At 56.6% G+C, this 21,696-nt stretch overlaps 1 protein-coding gene across 21 annotated transcripts in view; it reads right to left on the reverse strand.

The window, feature by feature from the left end:
- Positions 1–388: 388 nt before the first annotated feature.
- The window catches only part of NFASC (neurofascin), a 195,377-nt gene continuing 174,069 nt past the window's right edge, over positions 389–21,696 (reverse strand). For 13 of the 21 annotated variants that reach the window (XM_070474614.1, XM_070474620.1, XM_070474617.1 and 10 more), the window contains 5 exons: positions 20,344–20,460; positions 19,126–19,278; positions 11,435–11,566; positions 9,031–9,100; positions 389–6,371 (listed from right to left, as the gene is read on the reverse strand). In XM_070474614.1, coding sequence (XP_070330715.1) covers positions 6,140–6,371; positions 9,031–9,100; positions 11,435–11,566; positions 19,126–19,278; positions 20,344–20,460 — 704 coding nt within the window. In that variant the 3' untranslated portion in view covers positions 389–6,139. The remainder of the gene's footprint in view (positions 6,372–9,030; positions 9,101–11,434; positions 11,567–19,125; positions 19,279–20,343; positions 20,461–21,696) is intronic. The other 8 variants (XM_070474622.1, XM_070474630.1, XM_070474629.1 and 5 more) reach the window with 1 other exon arrangement.

The following is a 21,696-nucleotide window of genomic DNA, read 5'->3' on the forward strand; positions in this document are numbered from 1 at the left end:
GTGTATGCTGCCTAATACCCATGAAAAACCCTGTGATTCATTTCTTTTTATATGTAATTTTATTTTTATTTTTTTAAAATTTATTTTGGCTGCACCGGGTTTTCACTGTTGCACGTGGGCGTCTCACTGGGGCTGGGGTGGGGCGTCTCGCTGCGGGGTGCAGGCTCTGGGGTTTGGGCCAGCAGAAGTGGTGCACAGGCTTAGCTGTCCTGCAGCATGTGGCATCTTCCTGGACCAGGTGTCAAATCTGTGTCCCTTGCATTGGCAAGTGGATTCATAACCGCTGGACCATCAGGGAAGTCCCCTATGATTCATTTCTGTCATTAACCCTGAAATATCCCTCTTCTACCCACCAACTAAGGAAATCGAACAAATTACATGGCCAGAGTCCATTGTGAACAACTTTTATTATACGTTTAGTGTTCTCTATACAAAAGAAATCAGTTTTTTTTTACAGTGATTCAAAAAAAAATTCTGAATAATTTGGCCTTTCCATTGCTCATGCAGTCAGTTTATAAGTCCACATATTAGATGGTCCTCTATGGCCCAGAAGCCTTCCCTGCTGAAGGTTGAGCATGACACCCTCAGATACGCATCTGTCGCTGACAACGTTGGTTAATGCAAAATAACTCAAAAAAAGGAAAGAACACGATGTGAGAGGGGTTAAAACAAGGTGTGCCATGGTGAGTTAAAATATTTAACCAATGGGAAAAAAAGATCAGGCCAATTTGTGGGTGTGTGGGTATGTGGGAAGGGATGGAGACATTTGGAAAAGATTTTCCCGCTGAACGGAACAAACTGGAAAACGTGTGTGCTGGGGAGGCTGCAGGGCCAGAGGCCCCTGGGGCCCAGCGTGGGGGGTGAGGGGCAGGACAGAACGCGGCCACGGCACAGGCGACCGGGGCTCAGTGCAGGGGGGCGCGAGGTTGGCAGAGAGCTGGGAGCCGGGCAGGGGACGACACTGACTGAGGACGCTGAATCTGGGGATCAGAGAGGAGGGCAGGGCAGAGTCGTCTGACCTGCATCCTTTCTGAAAGAGAAACAAGAGACGTGCACAAAATTCTGGATTTCTTCTCCCAGAGTTTTGTGTTTATTGCTTCACTGAAGTCTTTGCATGTGCTGCACTCCAGCCCAGTGGATCCGGGGGCAGAACTTCCATGGCCCTGCTCCCTCGCAGAGCCCTGTGGTCAGGGCGGAGGGGACAGAGCCCGCTGGGCCCCTCTCCCAGGGACGCAGTATGCTGGGGGCCCGATGTGTTACGAGGCAAGAGCTTCGTGGTGACAAACACCAATCAGCTGTTCCCTTTTCTCCTGGCCTGGGTCTCCCCTGAACAGCACCACCGGTTCACCACCGGCTGGCACAGACTGACTGATCTGGGACTCAGAAAAATCCTGTGATTTCATTTGTGCAGGTATAAGGGGATATGGGAGAAGTAGAAAAAAATGTGGGCCAGATCTTAAGTAACATCACTGTGTCCAAGGCGGAAACACCACTGTTTCCAGCTATGCTGAGATGAGAGTACTGGACAAGGAGTCAGAGGGCCCCAGGTCAAGGCCGGACCGCACCTCGGTTTACCAGCTGTGTGACCGAGGACAGTCCCTTCCCCTCTCTGGGTTTTACCACACAATGAGTCATTTCAATCAGATCAGCTCTGTGGTTCCTCTGAAATCTGATCCTGTTTAAGCTAGACACCTTTGTACCTATTTCACTTCCATCCTTATTATGATGAAACCATCATTAATACTAATAGACCGGTAGGGGGCAGTGGTTTTGGCTTGAGACGCCGGTGGTGGGGTCTGGCTTCCCTGGATGGCTGTCATCCTTTCCCATCCCTTCTCAGAACCTGCTCTCAGTAGGGGAGGGAGGGAAGGGCCCTGTCCTGGCCTCGCACAGCCGTAGTGTGGCGTGAACTCCCTCGGGTGGCCCCTGCCTGGCCTAAAGGAGGGGCTGCCCAGGAGTTGGGCTCTGCAAAGGCCACTGAGTGTCCTCCCATAATTACAAGTTCTTTGCTGTATTTGTTGACTCCTCTGATTTATTTTAATCAAGGATCTCCCTCTATGCACCTCTTAAGCCCACCACATAGTGATCAACCAGGATCTGCAGGGTGGTTTCTTTTCCCAGGGGCTGAATCACAGCACAGGCCAGGGTGTATGTGGCTGCTTGCGGAGAGACCAAGACATCACAAACAGGGAGCGTGTGCTGCGTCCTCCCACAGAGAAGCCTTCCCCGCCCCCCTGGTGAGAAGCCGGGAAGCCTCCCCTCTTTAGCCCTTAGCGGAGCAGCCTCGCAAAGACTGAGGCGAGGGTAGGAAACTCCCGCTGCTCTCGTCACACGGCTTTTCGGGATGCTCTGTGACTTGGCCCTGACCTTGCAAAGGGCTCCAACAGCCTTGGAGAGCTGCTGCCCGTGCTGTTCCCAGGGAGAACTCCCTCTCCTTTGGATCAGACTCGGTCCTGGGTTTGCCCACAGGAATCGCCCAGACAGGGTCCAGCATGGGCAGCCTCCTACCCCTGCCCCGACACTTCCAACACACTTCCCCACACAGCCCTTCACATTTCATCTCCGTGTCTGGGAGTGGGCTCAGCCTCTTCAAGACAAGGCCATGCTCTGTGCCATTTCCTGAAAGGGCTGCCCGGCGATGGGGCCTCGGTCTGCTGCGTGTGCATGTCCGAGTGGGTGCCAAGCATGAGCCAGGGAAGCCCTCCCTTGGCTGAAAAAGCCACAAATACGCACAAATCTGTTTCCAGCCCTCTTCTAAGGCTGACTGTGTTCAGGGAAACCACGAAAGTGCTCTCTGGGCTCAGGCCACAGATGTCTCGTGGGGAGAGCATTCCCAACCCGGCAGCCTCTCGGACCGGTGAGCGTTTCTCTAGGCCTCGGGACTTGCTGGGAAGGGGGCCCAGGCGATGGACAGGGGACAAGCACAAACACAACCATTTCCTCAAACGCAAGGCAAGGGGCCAAGGGGCCCTGTTCACCACGACCTGGGCCAGGGGGCAGGCGCTGTCCCCCGGCCCTGCGGGGGTGCGCTCCCTAGAGACTGGCACCCGCTCCTTTAGCTGGGCACGTGCCCCTCTGTGGGGACAGGTCTTCAGGGGAGGGACTGCCTAGGGGAGACAGAGGCACCGAGATACAGACAATCAGGCAGCCCGCCCCAAGGCGCGGAGCAGAGCAGCCGGGAGGACCGTTCCCGTCTGGCCCAGCCTGGGGAAGCAAGCTCTCCCTGCAAGGACCTTCCCTTCGGCCTGCAGCCACTGGTGGCTCGAGCATGCAGAACCGCCTATCACGAGACTCAGCGCTGAGGCCAGGGGCCGCGGCCGCCAGTTACCACGGTCTCCAGGGCTCAGGCCAGCTGCTCCCGCGCATCTGCGGAGCAGACGGACGGACGGCTGAGCGCACAAGACGCCGTGGCCTAGCCCAGCTGGCGGGTGGGGGCTCAGGCTGGGGGTTTCCGGAGCCGGAAACGGTCTTCACTTCCGCCCCCTCCGCTGCCCGTGGCCAGGCGGGTCGAAGCACCAGCGGTGGACCTCTCCTGGCATTGCGGTGGGGATGCTCGGGGTGGCTCCGGAGCACCCCGCTTGGCAGGGAGCGCTGGGCAATACTGCTCTCCGGCCGAGCTGGGTGGGCTCTGGCGCGGGTTCCATGGAAGATGGATGCTCCTCGGCCTAACCCCGCGGCCCACACAGCCCGCTGGGCCCCCGCCTGCCAGGAGGGCGGCGGCCACGCGGTGCGCACCTCTGCGCACAGCAGTGCGCACGGGGGCTGGCGGCACCGTCCTCGCTCACAAGGAGGGGCACGCCTGGCAGGACACGGACAGAGCGCAGAGGCAGGCTGAGGGCTCGCCGCCCCCGCCACCCTCTCGGCGCGGAACCCCTTCCCCTGGCACGGGTCGTGTGAAGAAGGGCTTTCCTGAGGCAGGGGGACCGTATGACGACAGCGCACCGTCCACCCTGCCTGCAGAGCTTGCTTCCAGCGCGAGTGCAGAGCGATGTGGAGGCCTGAGAAGCGACTGCTCTGCTCCGAGCCAGAGCGTTTCCCAGAATCAGCACACAGGCACACCTCCCCGGCATTCCCTGCCCAGGCTCCAGGAATGCCCAGCGGCATCCATGCAGGTGGGGGGTGGAAGCCTGGGGAGGGCACCCCTGAGCTAGCTCCCAGCCCCTACCGGTCACATGGTCCCTCTGACCGTGAGAGCCGCCTCAGGCCTCCTGCCTGCACACCTCCCGCGGCTCGGGCCAGCGGGTACCTGCCTGCCCATGGGTCCAAACGGCACAACTGGTGCGGCTCGGGGCTACCTTTTCTTATCTGCACAGTACACGTGTCTAGAGGCTTGACCTTAAACTGACCAGTAAGGGGTGCAAGCATTGCTAATACCTTTGTGGCTTAAAGGTGTGGCAAACGAAGCTTAAATAAGGTCTCTGAAGGACACAGCACTGCTCCTGCCCAGGTGCCCTGGCAAGCAGCCAGAGGCTGTGTCTGCGGCAGGCGGTCCACTCTGGGGGTCAGCTCCACCCTCCTAAAAGCAGCTCTGGCTGCACCCACAGCCGAAGGGCTACGCTTAGGCTCAGGATCTCTCTGTCTGAGGCTAGGTACCTTTGGTTTCAAAATGGAATAGGTGGGGAGGATGAAGGCAGAGCCTTGGGTCTCTGAGAACCGCAGGTCTGCGAGTGTCTCCATCTGGGGCACGTGTTGAGTGGCTGCTTCTGGTTCTGCTGGGACGCTTGCATAGGCCGCCCCACTCTCCTTGAGACAGGTGTCACTGGAGGCTTCAAGGCTTGCAGGGAGGGGCTGGGGACCTGGGAACTGCAGGGACAGCTCAGAGCTGCATAAGGCATACGAAGAGCGCTGCCAGGCTCTCTGCAGCACTGAGTACCGCGGTCCTGCGGGGGCTCCTGATACATGAACACCCTAAGGAACGGACACACAGGCTCAGTCCTGGGGGCAGCCGCACCCCATCCACACACCATAAGACACCAGGTTCACCATCACACAGAGCCGACCGAGGAGAGGCTACCGGCCAGACACCCAAGGGGAGTGCTGCTCCACCCCCAGGCACACCAGCACAGCCTTCGCATTGTGGGGTCTGTCTCCCGGGGGGCAGCAGCACAGACCCTGACCTGGTAGGGGGCGGCCCCCACCCTGGATGCGGGGGGCGTGGTCCTCTGCCCCACATCCTGAGTCTCACTGAGGAGGAGGAAGGCAGTCCAAACCCAGCCCTTCCCTTCTCTCTCGGGGCGCGAACGGCTCCCCAGGGACCAGACGCCTGGCTTCCCTCTGCTTGAGGTACACGGTCATTGGAGCCAAAGTCCTTCGCCTTGATGCCCACTCCTGTTCCTCAGACTCCTTCAGTCAGCACAGCTTTTGTCTTGGATGCTCCAGAGCAAGGGGCAGGGTGAGAGCGAGGAGCAAGAGGTAAGCCCACCCCCCCCAGCTGAACCAGAGCCAGGCAAGGAGGCCTGACCCCCCTCTCCCTCCCTGCCAAAAATACTGTCGTTTCCCAGAAAGGAGCCAAGCCCAAGCTCAGCAGCTGGCAAGGCTGAGGCGGAGGGGTTGGGGGTCTGGGGAGGCATGTGACGAGAAAGGCATCCTTGGGAAATACATGGGCCCAGCAGCAGTTTGAATACTATAGGTCTTCTGTATGTTCGCTTACAGAGCAATCCTTTTTGCCTATCTTTGCAGTTTCCTGGGGGAGAATCCGCCTATCGTTTCTTTTTCCAGGGACATTTCTTCAAAAGGAAAAGAAAATGGAGATGTTGGGTCTGCAGGGGGAAGACTCACAGAGCAAAAATAAAGACAACGAGGACTGTAACCAACAGAAAACCGGTGAGTGTGTGTGTGGAGGTCGGGGGCGGGCAGTGTGGCGGAGGCCTGGGGTGACTGTGAGGCTGAGTGAGAGACCGGGGCTCCCTCCAGCGGAGCTGAGCCGAGGCAGCAGCTTGCCCACAGGTGGCACCGGGGGGTCATCGGGAGGGGGCTTGTGGTCGGCTGGGCGGTCGCCGGTCCTCACGGCTTGGCAGCCTCTCGTGCTGTTCCCCCGTCCCTGAAGGTGGTGGCAGCTCTGGGGCAGGTCTGCGGCGGCTCATCTCCCCCTCTCCCCTCCTCCTGCTTGCAGAGTAGCGGCTGTGCCTGCAAGCCTCCGTTAGGCCAGAGAATAGATGGCGTTGACTGGCGACGTGGCCTCCGAGCTCTCGTTGCCCTCCGTCTCCTCCTTGTCCTTCTTGACCGTGTACTGGCCGATGAAGGAGCCGTCCTCGTTGAACTGGCCCTCCCCGCCCTCGCCGTAGTCCACCAGGCTGTCGTCACTCTCCTGCTGCTTGATGGTGCCGTCCAGGGACGTCTGGCTGCCCTGCAGGGGCTTGTTGTCCTCGTCACTGCCCGGGGAGAGACAGTGGATCAGAGCCAGCCCACCCAGTGCTGCCCAAACCCCGCCCGGAAGGGAGAGGGCCTCCAGCCTTTCGCCAGGCACTTGCTGCTCAGAGGACCGGACCCCGGGATGACCCAGCCCCATCGGCCCTGTCTGGCCAGGTCTGCAGAGGGAAGCTGCGGCCGAGGGAGGACACTTCTCCAGGCAGAGGGGCAGGCCAGTGTGGGGCCGGGATGGGCCCACACTCCTGGATGCCTGGGCGGGGGTCTTTTCTGAGAGGCTGGGCTGCTGGCTCTCTGGGGTGGAAGCAGGCAGAAGCAGCCACCCCGCCAGGAGGTGGAGGGAACTGCTTGTGGACCGGGGGGACAGGAAGGGTCAAAGAAAGGGGTCAAGGACTCCGAGTTCTGGTCCCAAGTGTGTCCTTGAGGCTTTGGGAAAGTCCTTCCTTCTCACTGGGCCTTAGCCCTGCCATCAAGAGCGTTCATCTAGCTCTGACTCTGTGATCTGTGACTCTCCTGGAAAGACTGCCCTTGGCAAGAAGCGAGGGTCCGAGCCTGAGAGACAAACCCCTCCCTGCCTTTACTCTTCTCTTTCTTGGCGGTGTTACCCTTAGCTGTGGTTTATCCACAAAAAGATGCTGCCATTTCAGGGCTAGCGGATGGAGGCTTGAGGGTGTGTGTATAAGACAGGAGGGCCAGCAATCAGAGACAAAACTAGCCAGGCGCAGAGGACTGTGCCCAGCTCCCTCGGAGGCTCTGCAGGCCCTGCCCTTAAGCTCCTCTCACACAGAGAGAGCTGGTAGTTTACAGTGGCATCTGCCTGCTGGGGTGCCTGTTGTGCCCCAAGGGAGGGAGACACCTCGGGGCGGCGGGCATCTGCTCTGGCACCGCATCCCATCCCCCGAGGCGGGGACCAGGTGCTGCAATTCAGAGAGAGAGATCCTGGCAGGCTGAGCAGGTACCCCGCAGCCTGCTCCTCTGCCCCAGGCCACACCTCGCCGTCCCTGCGCTTGGGGCAAACAACCGTCTGGATGTCACCAGAGTGGAAAGGGAGCTCTTGCCACAGTGCTGGGCAAAGGCAGCTGCTGGGGGCGGGGAGGGCTGCAAACCAGAGCAGAGGAGCTGGGCACCAGCAGGCGGGAAGCTAGCAGCTACCGCCGCCGCGCTGGGCGACAGGGGCCCTGTCTCCTGGCCTAACTGACGGCAGGGCTGCGGGAGGGGCAGCTGAGAGGGAGTGGGTCTCCAGGGTTATGTTATCTTTGTTCAGGGGGTGAAACTCATGTTTTGAAAACCAGCAGATTCTAATGACCAAGCTCCTCACCCCACCTGCCACTCTGTTTCACAGGCACCCTCTCCCCAGGGCTCCCCACTCCTGCTGCAGGGCCGTGCTGACTGTGTCTGTGTGATTCCTGTGAACTCCACACCCCCGAGCTGCATGCAGTCACCAGACAGGCTGGCCCAGTGGGCGTGGGGGCGGTCTTCACTGTGTCAGGTTCTGGTGGGGAAATAGGACCTACATCCGGGAAACGACTGTGACCCCTGGTCTAGGCACCCGCTCGCCTCCCTTCCAGAAGACCTCTGAGGACCAGGCAGACAGACCAGGGTGAGCCCGCACCCCAGCCTGTCCGGCCCGGGAACCTGGTTTTCCTCTAACTCACCTATGTTGGCCCTTCCCAAGTTCTGACTCTTGGACTCATCCAAGTGGGGCTCCAGGATGGACGCTGCAGGCCCCCCAGAGCCACAGCCAAGCTGTGTGTGTGTGTAAGCATGTGCGTGCACGCACCGGTATTTGTGTCTCCAGCCTCAGAGTCAGTGGGGCTGGGGGTGGGAGTGGGGAGGAAGCAGACGCTTTCACCCAGCAACTGTGGTGTCTGGGAGGAGAGGTCCCCGAGGAAGCAGCTCTCCCAGCACAGGTCCCTGGGCCCGTCCCTCACGCCACCTCGGGCTGCACTGAGGGTCTGGGGAGAGAAGGTCCAGGCCCCCCGGGACTCACGGCCAGAGAAGGACCCGCGGCCTCTGGGGAAGCTGGGCCCCACGAGGGGTGCTGAGGACCGTCGGGGAAGGGCCTCTCACGCTTGCCCTTGGGAGGCGTATGAGGATGCAGAGAGTGGACAGACAGACAGTCTATAAGCCGCCAGACACTTCCCAGCCTGGGCCTTGGTCCTCTCGCTGGGGACACGGGCGCCGGACCAAACGCAGTCCAAGGCCCATTCCAGGCTGCAGCCCAAAGATTCATTCTAGGTCCTGAGGGAAAAGCCCAGAACACTGCTCCCTGTATCCCTCACCTCCTGAGTCTCAAACATAATACAGCTTCCCCGTGTCGTCACCATTCTCAGGGCTGGAGTGGGGTACAGGCAGATGGGAAGCTGAGAGCAGAGCTCATTTCACAGCAAGAGGGAGCCTGGGGCTTGCTTTCAGAGCAAAAAGGTGGCAACACACACACAAAGAACACAATAAGCCTGAGTTGTGCAGCTGGATGAATAAAATGCAGTTCATCAATTGAGTGTGAGTGTGTTGGGCGGTGCTCCCGTCACAGGCAGAGGTGACAGCAGGATGGGAGGACATCCACGCGGTGGCCTCTGAGCCCAGCTGTCAGCTCTGAGGGCAAGAAGGAAAACCCAGCAGACACGGTGCTATGCGTAAGCAGGAGTGAAGGGGACCGCACACCTGTAATCGAAGGAGCCATCCTCTTCTTTGGGGTCTTCAGGTCCAAGGGGCACATCCTTCTTTTCTCGCACTTGGTCAGGAAGAGAAACAAAGACACAGAGGTGATGACTGGCCCTTAGGTACAGCCAAAGACGCAGCCTCTGGGTTCAATACCTCTCTTCCTCAATACAGCACCACCCACGCCCTCTGGTTCTTGCCTCCCCCATTTAAGCAGGTTCCAAGCTAATTCCGCCGCCTCCTTGCCATCATCTCCACTGACCACTGAAATCTTCCCCGACCTGGCTAGCCTCAACCTCTCCATGAGGTCGTCCCCAAACACCTAATGGACGCCGTCCTTTTCTTGGCAACTTTCTTTTTTGCCACACTGTGTGGCAAGCGAGATCTTAGTGCCCTGAACAAGGATCCAACCCATGCCTCCTGCACTCCTTAGCACAGAGTCCTAACCGCTGGATTGCCAGGGAATTCCTTGGCACCTTTCTTAATCCTGCTCTGCATTACGATTACTTGTGCACATTTATGACGCCCATAGTAGAATGCCAGTTCTTTTCTTGAGGGTGGGGACTGTGTGTCTCTTCAAAGCTCCTAGGAGAGTGCGCTGGGCAGAGAGGACACACTGCAGATGCCCCTCAACGGCAGGTGCTCTCCTAACTGGGACCCCACTTGTCTGCACGACTCCCCTTTCCCACAGCCCTCTGTGAAGGGTCAGCATTCCTCCCAGGCCCTGTCTTGTGCTGGGACCCTCCTATTGCACCAGCTGCACGGTCCTTGACGGAGCGGTCACTTCTAGAACCCCCAGCACAAGGACTGGCACACCGCAGACACTTGGGTGAATGACTATGCTTCTTTTTGAGGTACAAGGCAGGATAATCACCCCTATTTTAGCAGAGGGAAGCTGAGGTCTGGGAAGTGTCACATTAACAGTTAGCAACTAAACAAAGTTTGGAGTGGACTCTGGAGCCCTGGTCTCACAGCTCCTGGTTCATTCATCTTCCTGAGGTAAGGAGCTTAACTCTAAGAACTTTCTGAAATGGGCAGAGGAAGGTCCAGAGTTATCTGATCAGTTCTCAGGTGTCCCAGTTCCACCTCGAACAAGGAGTGAGATCAGAAAGGCCGCCCTTCCTCACTCTTTCTTACAGAAGAAAAACAATTCCAACACAGCACAACAAAGTGAAGGATTCACTCACCAATATGCATGCTAAGTGCTAAGTCGCTCAGTCCTGTCCAACTCTTTGCAACCCCATGGACTGTAGCCCACCAGGCTCCTCTGTCCATGGGGATTCTCCAGGCAAGAATACTGGAGTGGATTGCCATTTCCCTCTCCATCATTCACCAATAATGAAGTATAATTTCCTGCCGTTCCTGACTTGAAGGAGTCCTTCAAGGAGTCCTTCAGAATCCTAGGGCCTGAGAACACGTGGGCCAGAGGAAGCAAGTAAAACAGAATCTCCTCTCTCTGTGGTGAGTTTCAGGGGATCGTGGAGGACTTGTTCACAGAGGTGGGGAGAAGCCAGCACCTGGATAGCACAGGGTGTGCCTGGTGACAGCTCTGGGGGCAGGGAGGAATCTCATCCTGCAGTCCAGCTGGACTTTCACTCTCAGGGTCATCCATTATCCTGTCTCCTGTCGCCCTCCCCACCCCCTCACAGACAGATGGCTTTCTTGTCCCTGTCTGAAGAACAATCAATATTTCCAGAAACAAAAAAGCCAGAGGTCCTTGTCCGTGACCTTGGCTCGTCTAGGCTGGAGGGTCTTCAGGACACACAACAGAAGTAGCTCTCTGGGACTCAAGGAAAGCCCAAAGCCCTTCAAGGACTGGCGAGGGGTGGGGTTCCTCTCGGTGCAGCCTACCCCCCCCCCGCCCCCCGCCTGCTCCTCAGGTAGGGCCTCTGCCCCCCCGTTGGGGTATTGTGACTGCAACCCCGCGTGCCGTGCGCGCTGCGGGAGCCGAGAGCCCGCTCCACAGCCTCTCTCCTGTGTGTGCTGCTTCCGTCCAGGCCTCTCCTCCCTCCAGTCTCGTTTTCTCATGGTTACAGAGAAGCATCTCTCCTCTCTCCTTCCCTGGGATACAGGATCCTAATGAGATTCTGGCTGAAAAAAGCCAATTACCGAGCAGATGGGTGCTGAGTCCAGGGGTGGGAAGGTCACTCTTAATGGGAGCCAGGGTTCCTTCCACCCCCTCTCTGGCTGCCCGGACCGCTCCATCCCCCCACCTCAGGGGAGCTTAATTAACTCAAGTGCTTTCTGGCAACTCTAAGATGCACAGAACAGGCAAGAGGACAGTAAATCCCAGCCTGGGGAAGGGCTGTGCTCGCTGAGAGAATGGCGCCCCCCAGCAGGGGCCCGGCGACTCACAGAAGAGCCTGCTGGCCCCGTCGCCTGAGCCGGCTCCGTGGACACATCTTACCGGGGTACTTGCCGCCGCGACTCCTCTTGATGAAACAGACGATGAGCAGGATCAGCACCAGCAGGGCAACGGCACACATGAGCCCGATGAACCAGCCCTGGGTGGCGATATCCGCCTGGTTGTTGGTGTAGGCTGCGGGGGAGGCCACAGGCACACACGTGAGTGAGCGGTTCACAAGGTGGCAGGGAAGTGGAAGGCAGAACTGCAGCTAGTTCATGGCCAGGGTCCTCCTGCAGCCTACCGCTCCCACCCGGCAGCCCTCTGGCTCAAACCACCCCGCTCCAGGGATGAAGAGACGGTCATTAAGAAGGCAAGGGCAAAAGGTCAGGAAAGAGGCACAAGGAAGGAGCAGAGGGGACAGAATAAGCAGCAGAAGGATGAGCAGGTCCTTTGGGAAGAGAACTGTCCTAAGGTTGAGGCACTGGCATTCGTGCAAACACTGGCTGGGCACAGCCTGGTGGGGAAGGAGGGAAGGCCAGTGATTGACTGTGACTCCCTGTGAATGAGGTGGGCTGAGCTGGCGTGCTGCCCCCCCGGGAACGGGGCTGCAGTCACACACACACCCCTGGTGGAGGCCAGCACACACACTGGGACAGAGATCTGTTCCCGAAGCGGGACCCGGGCGGGGTGCAGTCCAGGGCGCCCCATGCCCCCTCGCATCTCTCCACCTGCACTGCGGCTAACAGCAAGCACGTCCCCGCACTGGCACCTCAGGTGGGCCAGTGGAGGGGCCGTGCCTTCAGCACACCCCACGCGGAGACCCCTGTGACAGATGGCCCCTTGCCATCCCTGCCTGGACATGGGGAGGCCTGTCTCAAAGCGGGAGACCCCCTCACGACTCCAGGGGCAAGCTGCGTGGGCCTGGAGACCGGAGGCACATCTGAGGGTGTCCTGGAGGACTCATGACTGAGGTCAGAGACGGGAAGGGGTGGGGTGCATAGGAGTCACCTGCCCTCTTCCTGTCTACAGACTGAAGAAAAGATGCAGCCTTCCATGGAAACCACGACTTGGAGGACAGGCAGGATGAGGGACAGAGACCGCAGGGAACCCCCGGACAGGCAGAGCCAGCGGAACAGCCTCTGGGAGACCCAGACAATGGTGGGAGTCCTGGGAGCCATGCAGCCTGAGCCGAGGGTCCAGGCCTCCTAGGGGAGAGGCACAGCGACGGGACCCCCAGGTGCACCCCAGGGTCTGTATCACACCATCGTGCGGGGCAGGTATCCAGGTGTGGCCTACCCTTTGCTCTTCATGGGCAAAGAAACTGTCTCTACCGTGTTCTCAGCATCCAGCCAAGGACCTTGCATCAAGATGGGTCTCAATGAACAATGAAGACGATGAACAAGACCTTCCCCTCTCTCTGCACTCTGGCTGCCCGGGCACTCCGGGATGGAAAGTTCAAGAACAACATGGCCATGACTACACTGACCTGGGTGCTGTGGGGGAGGTCCCACCCTTGCGTCCACAGGCTATGTCCCACACAAGATCTGAGAGGTCTTCCCAAGCCCCACATAGGGTCAGATTACCTCCTCACTTCAACCTCCAATGCTTCTCGTCATCATTAGGAAAACCCCTCTACTCCTTATCCTGACCCACCAGGCTCCAGCAGTCCTGTCTCCCGCCACCCCAGCCATTTCAGACATGCCAGCCGCTCTGCCCACCCTGGCTGCTCCGGCTGCCCTGGCCGCACGCATGCCTGCCTTGGGGTCCTCTCCATCTGATGTTCTGTCTTCAGGCGGCAGCCTCAGCAAATGTCATCTCTTCAGAGAGGCTTTCCTGGACCTTCCCAGCTAAGACAAAGCTCTTTCCCACCCAGCCACTCTATCTGCAGGACTGAATTTGCCCTTTTCATAGCACTTATAACAACTGGCTATACTGCTGCTGCTAACAGCTTACACTTCTAAGCACTTCCTATGGGCTGACACGGCTCAAAGCCCTTTCTCACGATTATCTAGTTTAACCCTCACAACAGTCCCATAGGGTGGATTTGTGGTCCAGTCACTAAGTCGTGTCCGACTCTTTGCGACCCCAGCTTCCCTGTCCTCTATCTCCTAGAGCTTGCTCAAACTCGTATCTACTGAGTCAGTGATGCCATCCAACCATCTCATCCTCTGTGATCCCCTCTCCTCAAGAAGAAGCAAGAACTGCAGCCCATGGCCTCCAGAACGAAAAGTACAATCACAGAAAACTAACCAAAATGGATCACAGCCTTGTGTAACTCAATGAAACTATGAGCCATGCTGTGCAGAGCCACCCGAGATGGATGTTTCATGGTGGAGAGTTCTGACAAAACGTGGTCCACTGGAGAAGGGAATGGCACACCTCTTCAACATTCTTGCCTTGAGAACCCCATGAACAGTATGAAAAGGCATAAAAGTGGATTTGTACTATGACCCTATTTCACAGGTGAGGCAACTGACTGAGCTGTGACCCCAGGCTGTCCGGTTTGAGTCTGTGCTCTTCACCACTCCACTCAGAAGGTAAGCTCCTGAAGGCGGGGCTGTCAGGCTTACTGTCGTCCCCCAGGGCTGGGCCAGAGCCCGGAACACAGGGCACCCGGTTCCCATCTGCTCCTCGGCTTCCTTCCCGTGGCCCGCCCCCTCGGCCTCTCGGCCTGGTGGGGCTCTGCCTCCTCGGGCTCCACGCTGCCCTCCCTTCTGTGTCAGCAGCACTTGACTCCGTCGCCGGCTGCGGGGCCCCTTGGCAATTACTGCATTCTTCTGCTCTTACAGTGAGCTTTGCTGAGATGCAAACCAGGCCCGTCACAGACGCACGGAGTCAGACTTCACCAGGACCTCCACGCAGCCTGGTCACCCTTCCGCTCCCCTGGCTGCTCCCCCTCTCGCGCCCGCTGATCCGACGTGGCCCTCCCCCCCGTCTGCGTCTTGGTGTCGCGCTCACCTGCTCCTCACTGGAGACCACTGAAGCTTCACAGCCTCTACAACTGCCTCCTTCCATTCCTGACGGGGCTCCCGTCTCTCCCCGCTGCAGGGACCCAACCCCTCACTTCCTTGGTGGCCTAGTCCTGTAAGGATCTCTGAAAACTCGAGCATTTTTCAGTTTCTTCCCCTGTGCTCCCTCTTCCCTTTCTCCGTTAAACACGCTGAAGCTCCCTGTTTTAAGACAACATCTCTGAGGAACCTGCCAGACTCTTTGGCTGTCATGCGCACACTGTCCTCTCACAGGTAAACTCTTCAACCTTCCACCATCATCGCCAATTCCTGCCAACTCCCTTCTGTGCCCTGACGTGCTGGCCTCAGAGCCCGCTGCACTCAGTGCTCATCCACCATCACCAAGGGCGTCTTTCCCAAACTTATCGCAACACCCTGGACTCCAACGCTCACCACTCCTCCGGCCATGCCTTTCTAAATGTCTTTCATCTCTCCTTGTCCTTCTAGCCAGTTCCACACTGTAAGCCCAGGGCTTGCTCCTGACATCTCCCTGGATCATCCATCTGCCCCCTGCTTCTGCCAGCACCTTCACAACTCGCCTCTAAGGGCTATCGTTTACTCCTTCCAAAACGTCTCCCGTAGTCATGTTACTACCCAGTTCTAAAGGGTTCCGCTCACCACTGTGTTCGTCAGACTCCAAGGATACAATGATCCATCATGCTGTTATGTTTCTAGAACACTGCAATCAAGTCAGGTGCTCTGATCTTTCCCTTCTGCACCCTCCCCACCCGGCCCCAGAGTGCCTAGACGGCCACCCTTCCTGTCCTTCCCCTTTCCACGTTCGGCCACCTCCTTCCTGAATCTCCCATTCCTCCAGCTCACAGCAGTCTCTTAAACTCCAATTTCAACCCCATTCACTCTACATGGTGCAACATTTAATTGCTCTGTTTCCTGGGTTCTGATGTCCAAGGATATTACAAAGGATGGAGACCTGGGGATCCTTTGAGCCCCCTTGTCCTTAGCATGACGCTGGTCACCTAACAAGTCATCACTGACTACTTACTGACTACTGACCAATTTAATCCTAATATAACTATGGAGAAGGAAATGGCAACCCACTCCAGCATCCTTGCCTGGGAAACCCCATAGACAGAGGAGCCTGGCAGGCTACAGTCCATGGGGTTGCAAGACTTGGACAAATAAACCACCACCACCACTAAGGTTAACATGGGCTATCTCTTTCATTTTCTCTTGGAACCAGTTGAGGGGTCACAAGGATATTGGCTTCACCACATGCCACCTGGGTGCTGGGATGAAGGAGTCACTTCAACTTATGTTTGAACGGTGGTTCCCACTTTTTGCAAAGAAGTTGGTCTGAATGTCTGCAGTAACCTGTTTGCTCCACTATCTTGCTGACAGCTGTCTCCCATGAGGCTCCTTTCTCTTGGGAAAGAAAGGCACAATTCCAGGGAAGGTGGCCATATGAGAAATTCACAAATTAAATAAGCTTTCCATTCCTGATATCACCATGCAAAGTTCAAATGTTACTTTCAGTCCTCACTGAAAAGATCAAAGAATTTTCTGTGACGTTTGGACACACAAGGTTCTTCAAAATCAAGCAGATTTTGTAACTATGTTTGGTGACGGGTGTTAACTAAACTTGTAGTGATAATCATTTTGCATAGATCAAACGATTATGTTGTACACCTAAAACTCATCAGTGTCAATGATACACAATAACAAAGAAACAAAAAACCCAGCGGAATCTGGGGTAAGGTGGGTTCAATCAGACTCCACCAAAATGATTAAGTTTCTCAAGAACCAAAAGAAATTTAGGACACAATCTCACTCACATGACTGCACAGACTCTGAGAGGAGGAGGCATTTTTGCAGGGCTTCAAGGCAGTTGCATTTGTCTGCCAAGACCATTCTTAATCAATCCATTCAACATGTTTCCAGATCTCTAATGGTCACAGTAATAGCAACATCCCAAGATCAGTGGATATCTACATTTACTACCTTTGCCGGAGCTAACGGAACCCAGGGCAGCACCCATTCACTGGGAACACACAGGTTCTGATACGTCCTACTCTGGCCTAGAGGCCACACTTTGTGCACCTTCCACAACCATACTCTACAACCCCGCTTGGAAATGTGTAGTTCACTTGCAAAGCAGACAGTCCCCTTAACTCTTCACGCTAATCAAGAGGAAATTGGTCTGATCGTCGGAGAGAGGCCAGTCACTCAAAGCAGGCAGAAAAATTGTATTTCAGAAATAGGGTGGATGAACAAATAGGACAGAGACGGGCTTTCTTCAAATGCAGTTTGGCGGGGCTGCTCTCACTTACACGTCATTTTACACCTTTCCATCTTCACCTCACTCCATCCTGGGTTTCTCCCAGCACAGCAGCAAGAGGCCGACCACAGGTGGGCCCCCTAATGTCCCTCCTCCCACATCCCTGAGGCCTAAGGCAGTTTGCTGTTTGTCTTGCTGGGTCCGTCAGCTCCCCATCCAGCCTGCTCCAGGATGTGAGAGCTGACAGGTCTCTTGGAATCCAGGGTTATGTGCTGGGGCCCCTCAGGTCTCCTTGGCTTCAAAAGTTTCAAGAAAGTGATTAACTTCCCACGTGGGATCTTTCTGGTGAGAGTCAGGGAGCCTGTGAACATTCCTTGTGGTTTTTTTTTTCCGTTTCCTGCATGAACCATTGTAACATGTCTGAGTCTATGGACAGAAGTGATAGCCTGTGGTTGTCTAAAGACCAGTGGATGGGCCCCAAGATGGTCATAAACTTGATGAGACACAGGGACCTGGGAGAGGATTGTGTGAACTTGGCTCTGTGAACACCCACTCCTTTGTGTGTTTTCAGAGGATCTGGACACACACTCACAGGCACACATGACATTTAGAAAGTAAAAGTATTTTTCTTCTCTATGTGGTTTGCACATAGTCATTTCCAGCCAGCCTGTGAGGAAAGGGAGCAGTAAGTGCCCAGAGCGAGGGTCACGAGCCTGCGTTCTCCAGCTTGCAAGGGGAGGAGGTGGGTACACATGCGAGCGCTGCAGGCCTCACTCACCCTGAAAGCAAGCTACGGGGTCAGCCTCTCCATAGCAACCACAGGAAAGGAGAAATGAACATCTGAGTCAGTGTTCAGAAGTGCATCGTCCATCACTGTCACTGTTTTTCTTTGCATGGAATGCTGGGACATCAGAGCAGACTGGGACGTCCCTGAGGGCAGGGACTGGCCCTTCCCCTCCGGCTCTTTCTCCCCAACCCGCACCCACAGCCCCCAGCACTGGGCGAAGACAAGCGCTGCAAGCAGGCTAAGCTGGCTTTTGCTGCATTCCCTAGGATGGAACCCTATCATGAGATCTCATCCTTGCTTTCTGCCTCTGAGCTGGGCTCAAGTTTGTAATAAAGCAAAAGCAAATGCATGCACCGGTGAGCAACAGCTTGGAACCCTGACTGGGTCAGACAGAGTCCAGCCACCTGCTTCAGTCAGTCAACTGTCCAGTCTCCTGGCCTGGCTCCCAGGATGACCTGGCTACTTTCAGACTTCCTGTCCGAGCTGGCCTGGTTAGCCTCAAGCAGGCAGCAGGACTCTGAGGCTCCCTGAGTCTTGATGTCTTGACGGCATGGACATGCACATGCACAGAACAGGCAGAGCCACAGGAAGGAGGCCGGGACACCCAGGCCGGGAGGGACCAGGCCAGAAGGGGTGGGGGGAGGCATTACATACACGGGCTAAGACTCGAGACGAAGACACCAGGATCAGCCTCCTCAAGCCAGGTGCAGGAGGAGTGATAGACACATAGGTCCACATTTAGAACTTCACATAAACCATGGTGTGTTCTTTCCTTTCGCCTTGTGTCTAGTAACCTGCACCTGAGCAGGACGTGCCTGAGGGCAGGGACTGGTCCTTTCTTCTCTCTTTCCCCAAACTCATCCTTTCCCCAGGGCTTAGCAAAGTAGCCCCTTGGCCAGCTCGCCCGGCTGATTTTAAAGAGACACACAAACAGACAAGCAAATGCCCTCAGTCTCCAGACTGCCAGCCACCCTGACCAATAGAGATTTCTGAACCTTGTTTACTGAGCCCCAGTTTCCCTGTTGGTTTGGTACAAATGAAACAGCTTCTCCATCCACAGCTGAAGCCCTGAAAGATCCAGAGCTCTTCTAGGACTGGAAAGTTTCTCCTCCCCAGTGCAACAAAAGGTCAACTACTTTTAAGCGTGATAAACCTGGGGATAAGTGAAACTAAAACGAAGCTGCAAACAATTCGGGTAACACACTTTGGAGTTTTTAAACAATGGTTGGGTGTTTAAGTGGCAAGGCAACGCCATACATGCCGATCCTTGGTTTGGTTCCTGGGAAGATTCTGGGGTAAAGACCTGGTCCTGTCCCCTAACCCCACATGCAGGAAGCGAGCCCGTGTGAGGCCAGGCCGCACTGCCCCCAGACCCCCCCACACAGACCATGTTTGTGCTCACCGAGCCCTCGTGGTTGCAGCACAGTGCAGGCCAGGGGGGCCCACCTGTCCTCAGGCTGCATGGCCTCGGTTTCCCCCTGATGCCCCCTCATCCCCGCAGGGTCAGACGCGCAGTTTCCTCTCTGCTGGCATGCACCTTTGGCTCATTCTGTCTTTCCGGTAGCTGCAGACCGACACATAAGGAGAGCCGCACCGCGCCATGCAAGGTGAGGAAGGGGAGGGCGAGTCCTCCTTCCCGGGAGGAGAGACAAGCGGGAAGCTGAGGATGAGCACGACATGCCCATGCTTGCCGGGGACGGCCGGGCCGGACCCCTCTCACCTGCACTGGTCATAAAGGTGATGACGGCACTGCTGATGCCCTCGTTGTCCCGGGAATAAATGCGCAACGTGTATGTCATCCCGGGATAGAGGTCTGTCAGCTGTAGGGGCTGGGCCTGGGCCTTAACAGGGACAGTTTTTTTCGTATGGTTGCCTGGGGAACAGAAACCTCAATCAGCCTAAGGCCAGGCACGGGGAGCTGGAGAGGCGATGCTTAGAGGCCTGAGCGCCTGTCAAAGGTGGAGGCACGCTGGGGCGGGGGCCAGGCCGTCCCGCAGGACACTGCCCCTCGTGAGGCTTTCCGTGCTCGCCACAGGCTGAGGCTCTGAGAACACTAGGACCTGATCCCTTGGGCTCTCAGGGTGCCAGCCAGAGCTCTGCAACCCTGGAGAGGACTGCTCAGCACCCCCGGGGTGGCGGAGGGAAGATGGGCCTCTGCGCCTGGCCTGTACTCCCGGTTTCCCCTCTCGTTTCTCGCTGCATGAGCTTGCACTTCAGGAGAAGTGAGAGCCTGAGTGTCTGGGGGGCGGCTGAATGGCGGTCACAGGAAGCACTGAGAACGTACAGCAGTTCTGGGTTCTGTGGGTGTGGCACTCTCTCCAACCGCAGAGAACCGAGGGTTGGCTGTGTTCACTCTCAGCGCTTCGGCTGCCCTTCCAGCACAAGTCCAACAGGCCAGCACGGAGGGTCTGAGCCCTCTGGAATGGGGCCTGCACCCAGCTACCCTGACCTCACAAATATCCAGTAGAGGAGGACCAGCTCAGCTCAAGCTGAGACGTCTGACCCTGGACGGTGTCTCTGACCTGTGGACAGCTGGCGTCCCTCTGTGAGCAAAGTATAGTTGGGGGTCCAAATGTCCAGGGGAGATGCTAAGAGTACGGATCCTAATTGCAGGAATCCGCACAGTGGCGAGGGCGAGCTCACTGAGGTGCTGGCAAAACACTTGTCCCGGGCAGGAGAGGGACAAAGGGCCCTCAGCCAGGCACCTCCCCCGCCGCCGAGCAAGGCAGCCCTGGACCGCCACTGGTGGCCGCAGAAACCCCCTCCTTCACTTCGAATTTGCTCTTCCCACCCCTGCCGCCTGAGCACGTATCAACTTCACTAAGCCACAGTGGAGCAGCCGAAAGGCCTCCCCAAGCCTGGGGGAGTGCCCTGCATCCCTACAACGGCATCTGCACTACCCATGGCAAAGGCTGCCGCCCCACACAGCAATGCTTACTGTCGATGTACTCAACCACAAAGTCAGTTCCGGGCCCGAAATTGTGCTTCCAGGTGATGTTGGCCCATTTACTGTTGGGGAGCACAGTGACGTTCCAGATGGACTGCTCGTCGGGGGCTGGCAGGGGTTAGAAGAGGAGTTAGTGGTGAGGAGGGAGGCAGCACTGGAGACAGACAGACAGACACACACACACATGGGCAGCTGGGACAGGGCAAAGTAGGAAGTGGCACGCACGGGGCCTGACAGAGCTCCAAGCTGCAGCCTTGGCAGCCAGGCCAGAGGTCGCCATCCAGGCACAAGCAGAACAGTCGGGGCCCTGCGTGTGAGGGAGAGCTGGAAACTATGTGTCCACGTAGGTGGGGGTGTGAGTGAAAGAGTGGGTTTGGTCCAGGCCACTGGAGGCCCTGACCAGGGTTCCTTCCCTTTTTAGGTGCGCTGTCACAGATTTGAATGGTGCAGTGAAAAGCCCTATTAGCCAGGATGCAGATGCGGGGAGGGCGGGTGGAGATGTGCCTCTTTCCCATCAACTACGACATTCTACAGGAAGGAAAAAGGTATCTTGAAATGCCACTTGAGAGTCATGATGAGATCTGCACAAAGGACAAGGCCAAATGAAAACCTTACTGTGCTCCTGAAGCTGGAGACGGACAGTGGCAAATCACACAGAGCCCCTGGGGTCATTCTTGGTCACCAAGACCCTGAACTCTGTGAAAAATGGCCTCAGACCGTCTAACGGGACTTGGGCCTGAAACCCCAGGGCTCCAAGAGACAGTACGAATCCTTCCTCTCCCTTTCACGGGACCACAGAAGATAACTCCTTCTTGACATCCAATATCCAGAGGTCCAGATACCAGAAGAATCCTGTTCTGTTGGCTTCTTAGCACTGTATCTTTGAGGCCTGATCTCCATGCAACACAGAAGACATTAATTATCTAGCTCCTATGAGCTGGGAGCCACTTTATCAAAGCTATCACACCATCTGAAACCATAGCCTGTGGACAGGAGAATGGCAGTGATCTTCAAATGTAATCATTTTTCAAGCATCCCAGCAGTCTCTGTACCCCATTTCTCAGCAAAGATTTAATAGTGGAGTACTGGCATGACGCCTTGTATTTCAAAGACTTTACCAGCGTGGCTCCTGCATATTTTATTAGCATGCAAGGGGGCATTGTCACCAACTCACTTGTCAAAAATGAATGGAGTACAGTGGTGATGCATGTATTCATTATCTATCTAACATGTGACTGAGTCTGCAGGGCTGGGGAAGCGATAAACCATCTCCTGGTCTTCACTCCAAAAAAGCGCCTTTTCTACTACAACCTTGTCAGCTGCCGGTCGTCCCAGGTGAATGTG

This window comes from Odocoileus virginianus, chromosome 11 (assembly GCF_023699985.2).
Source record: "Odocoileus virginianus isolate 20LAN1187 ecotype Illinois chromosome 11, Ovbor_1.2, whole genome shotgun sequence".
Classification (NCBI taxonomy): Eukaryota; Metazoa; Chordata; class Mammalia; order Artiodactyla; family Cervidae; genus Odocoileus; species Odocoileus virginianus.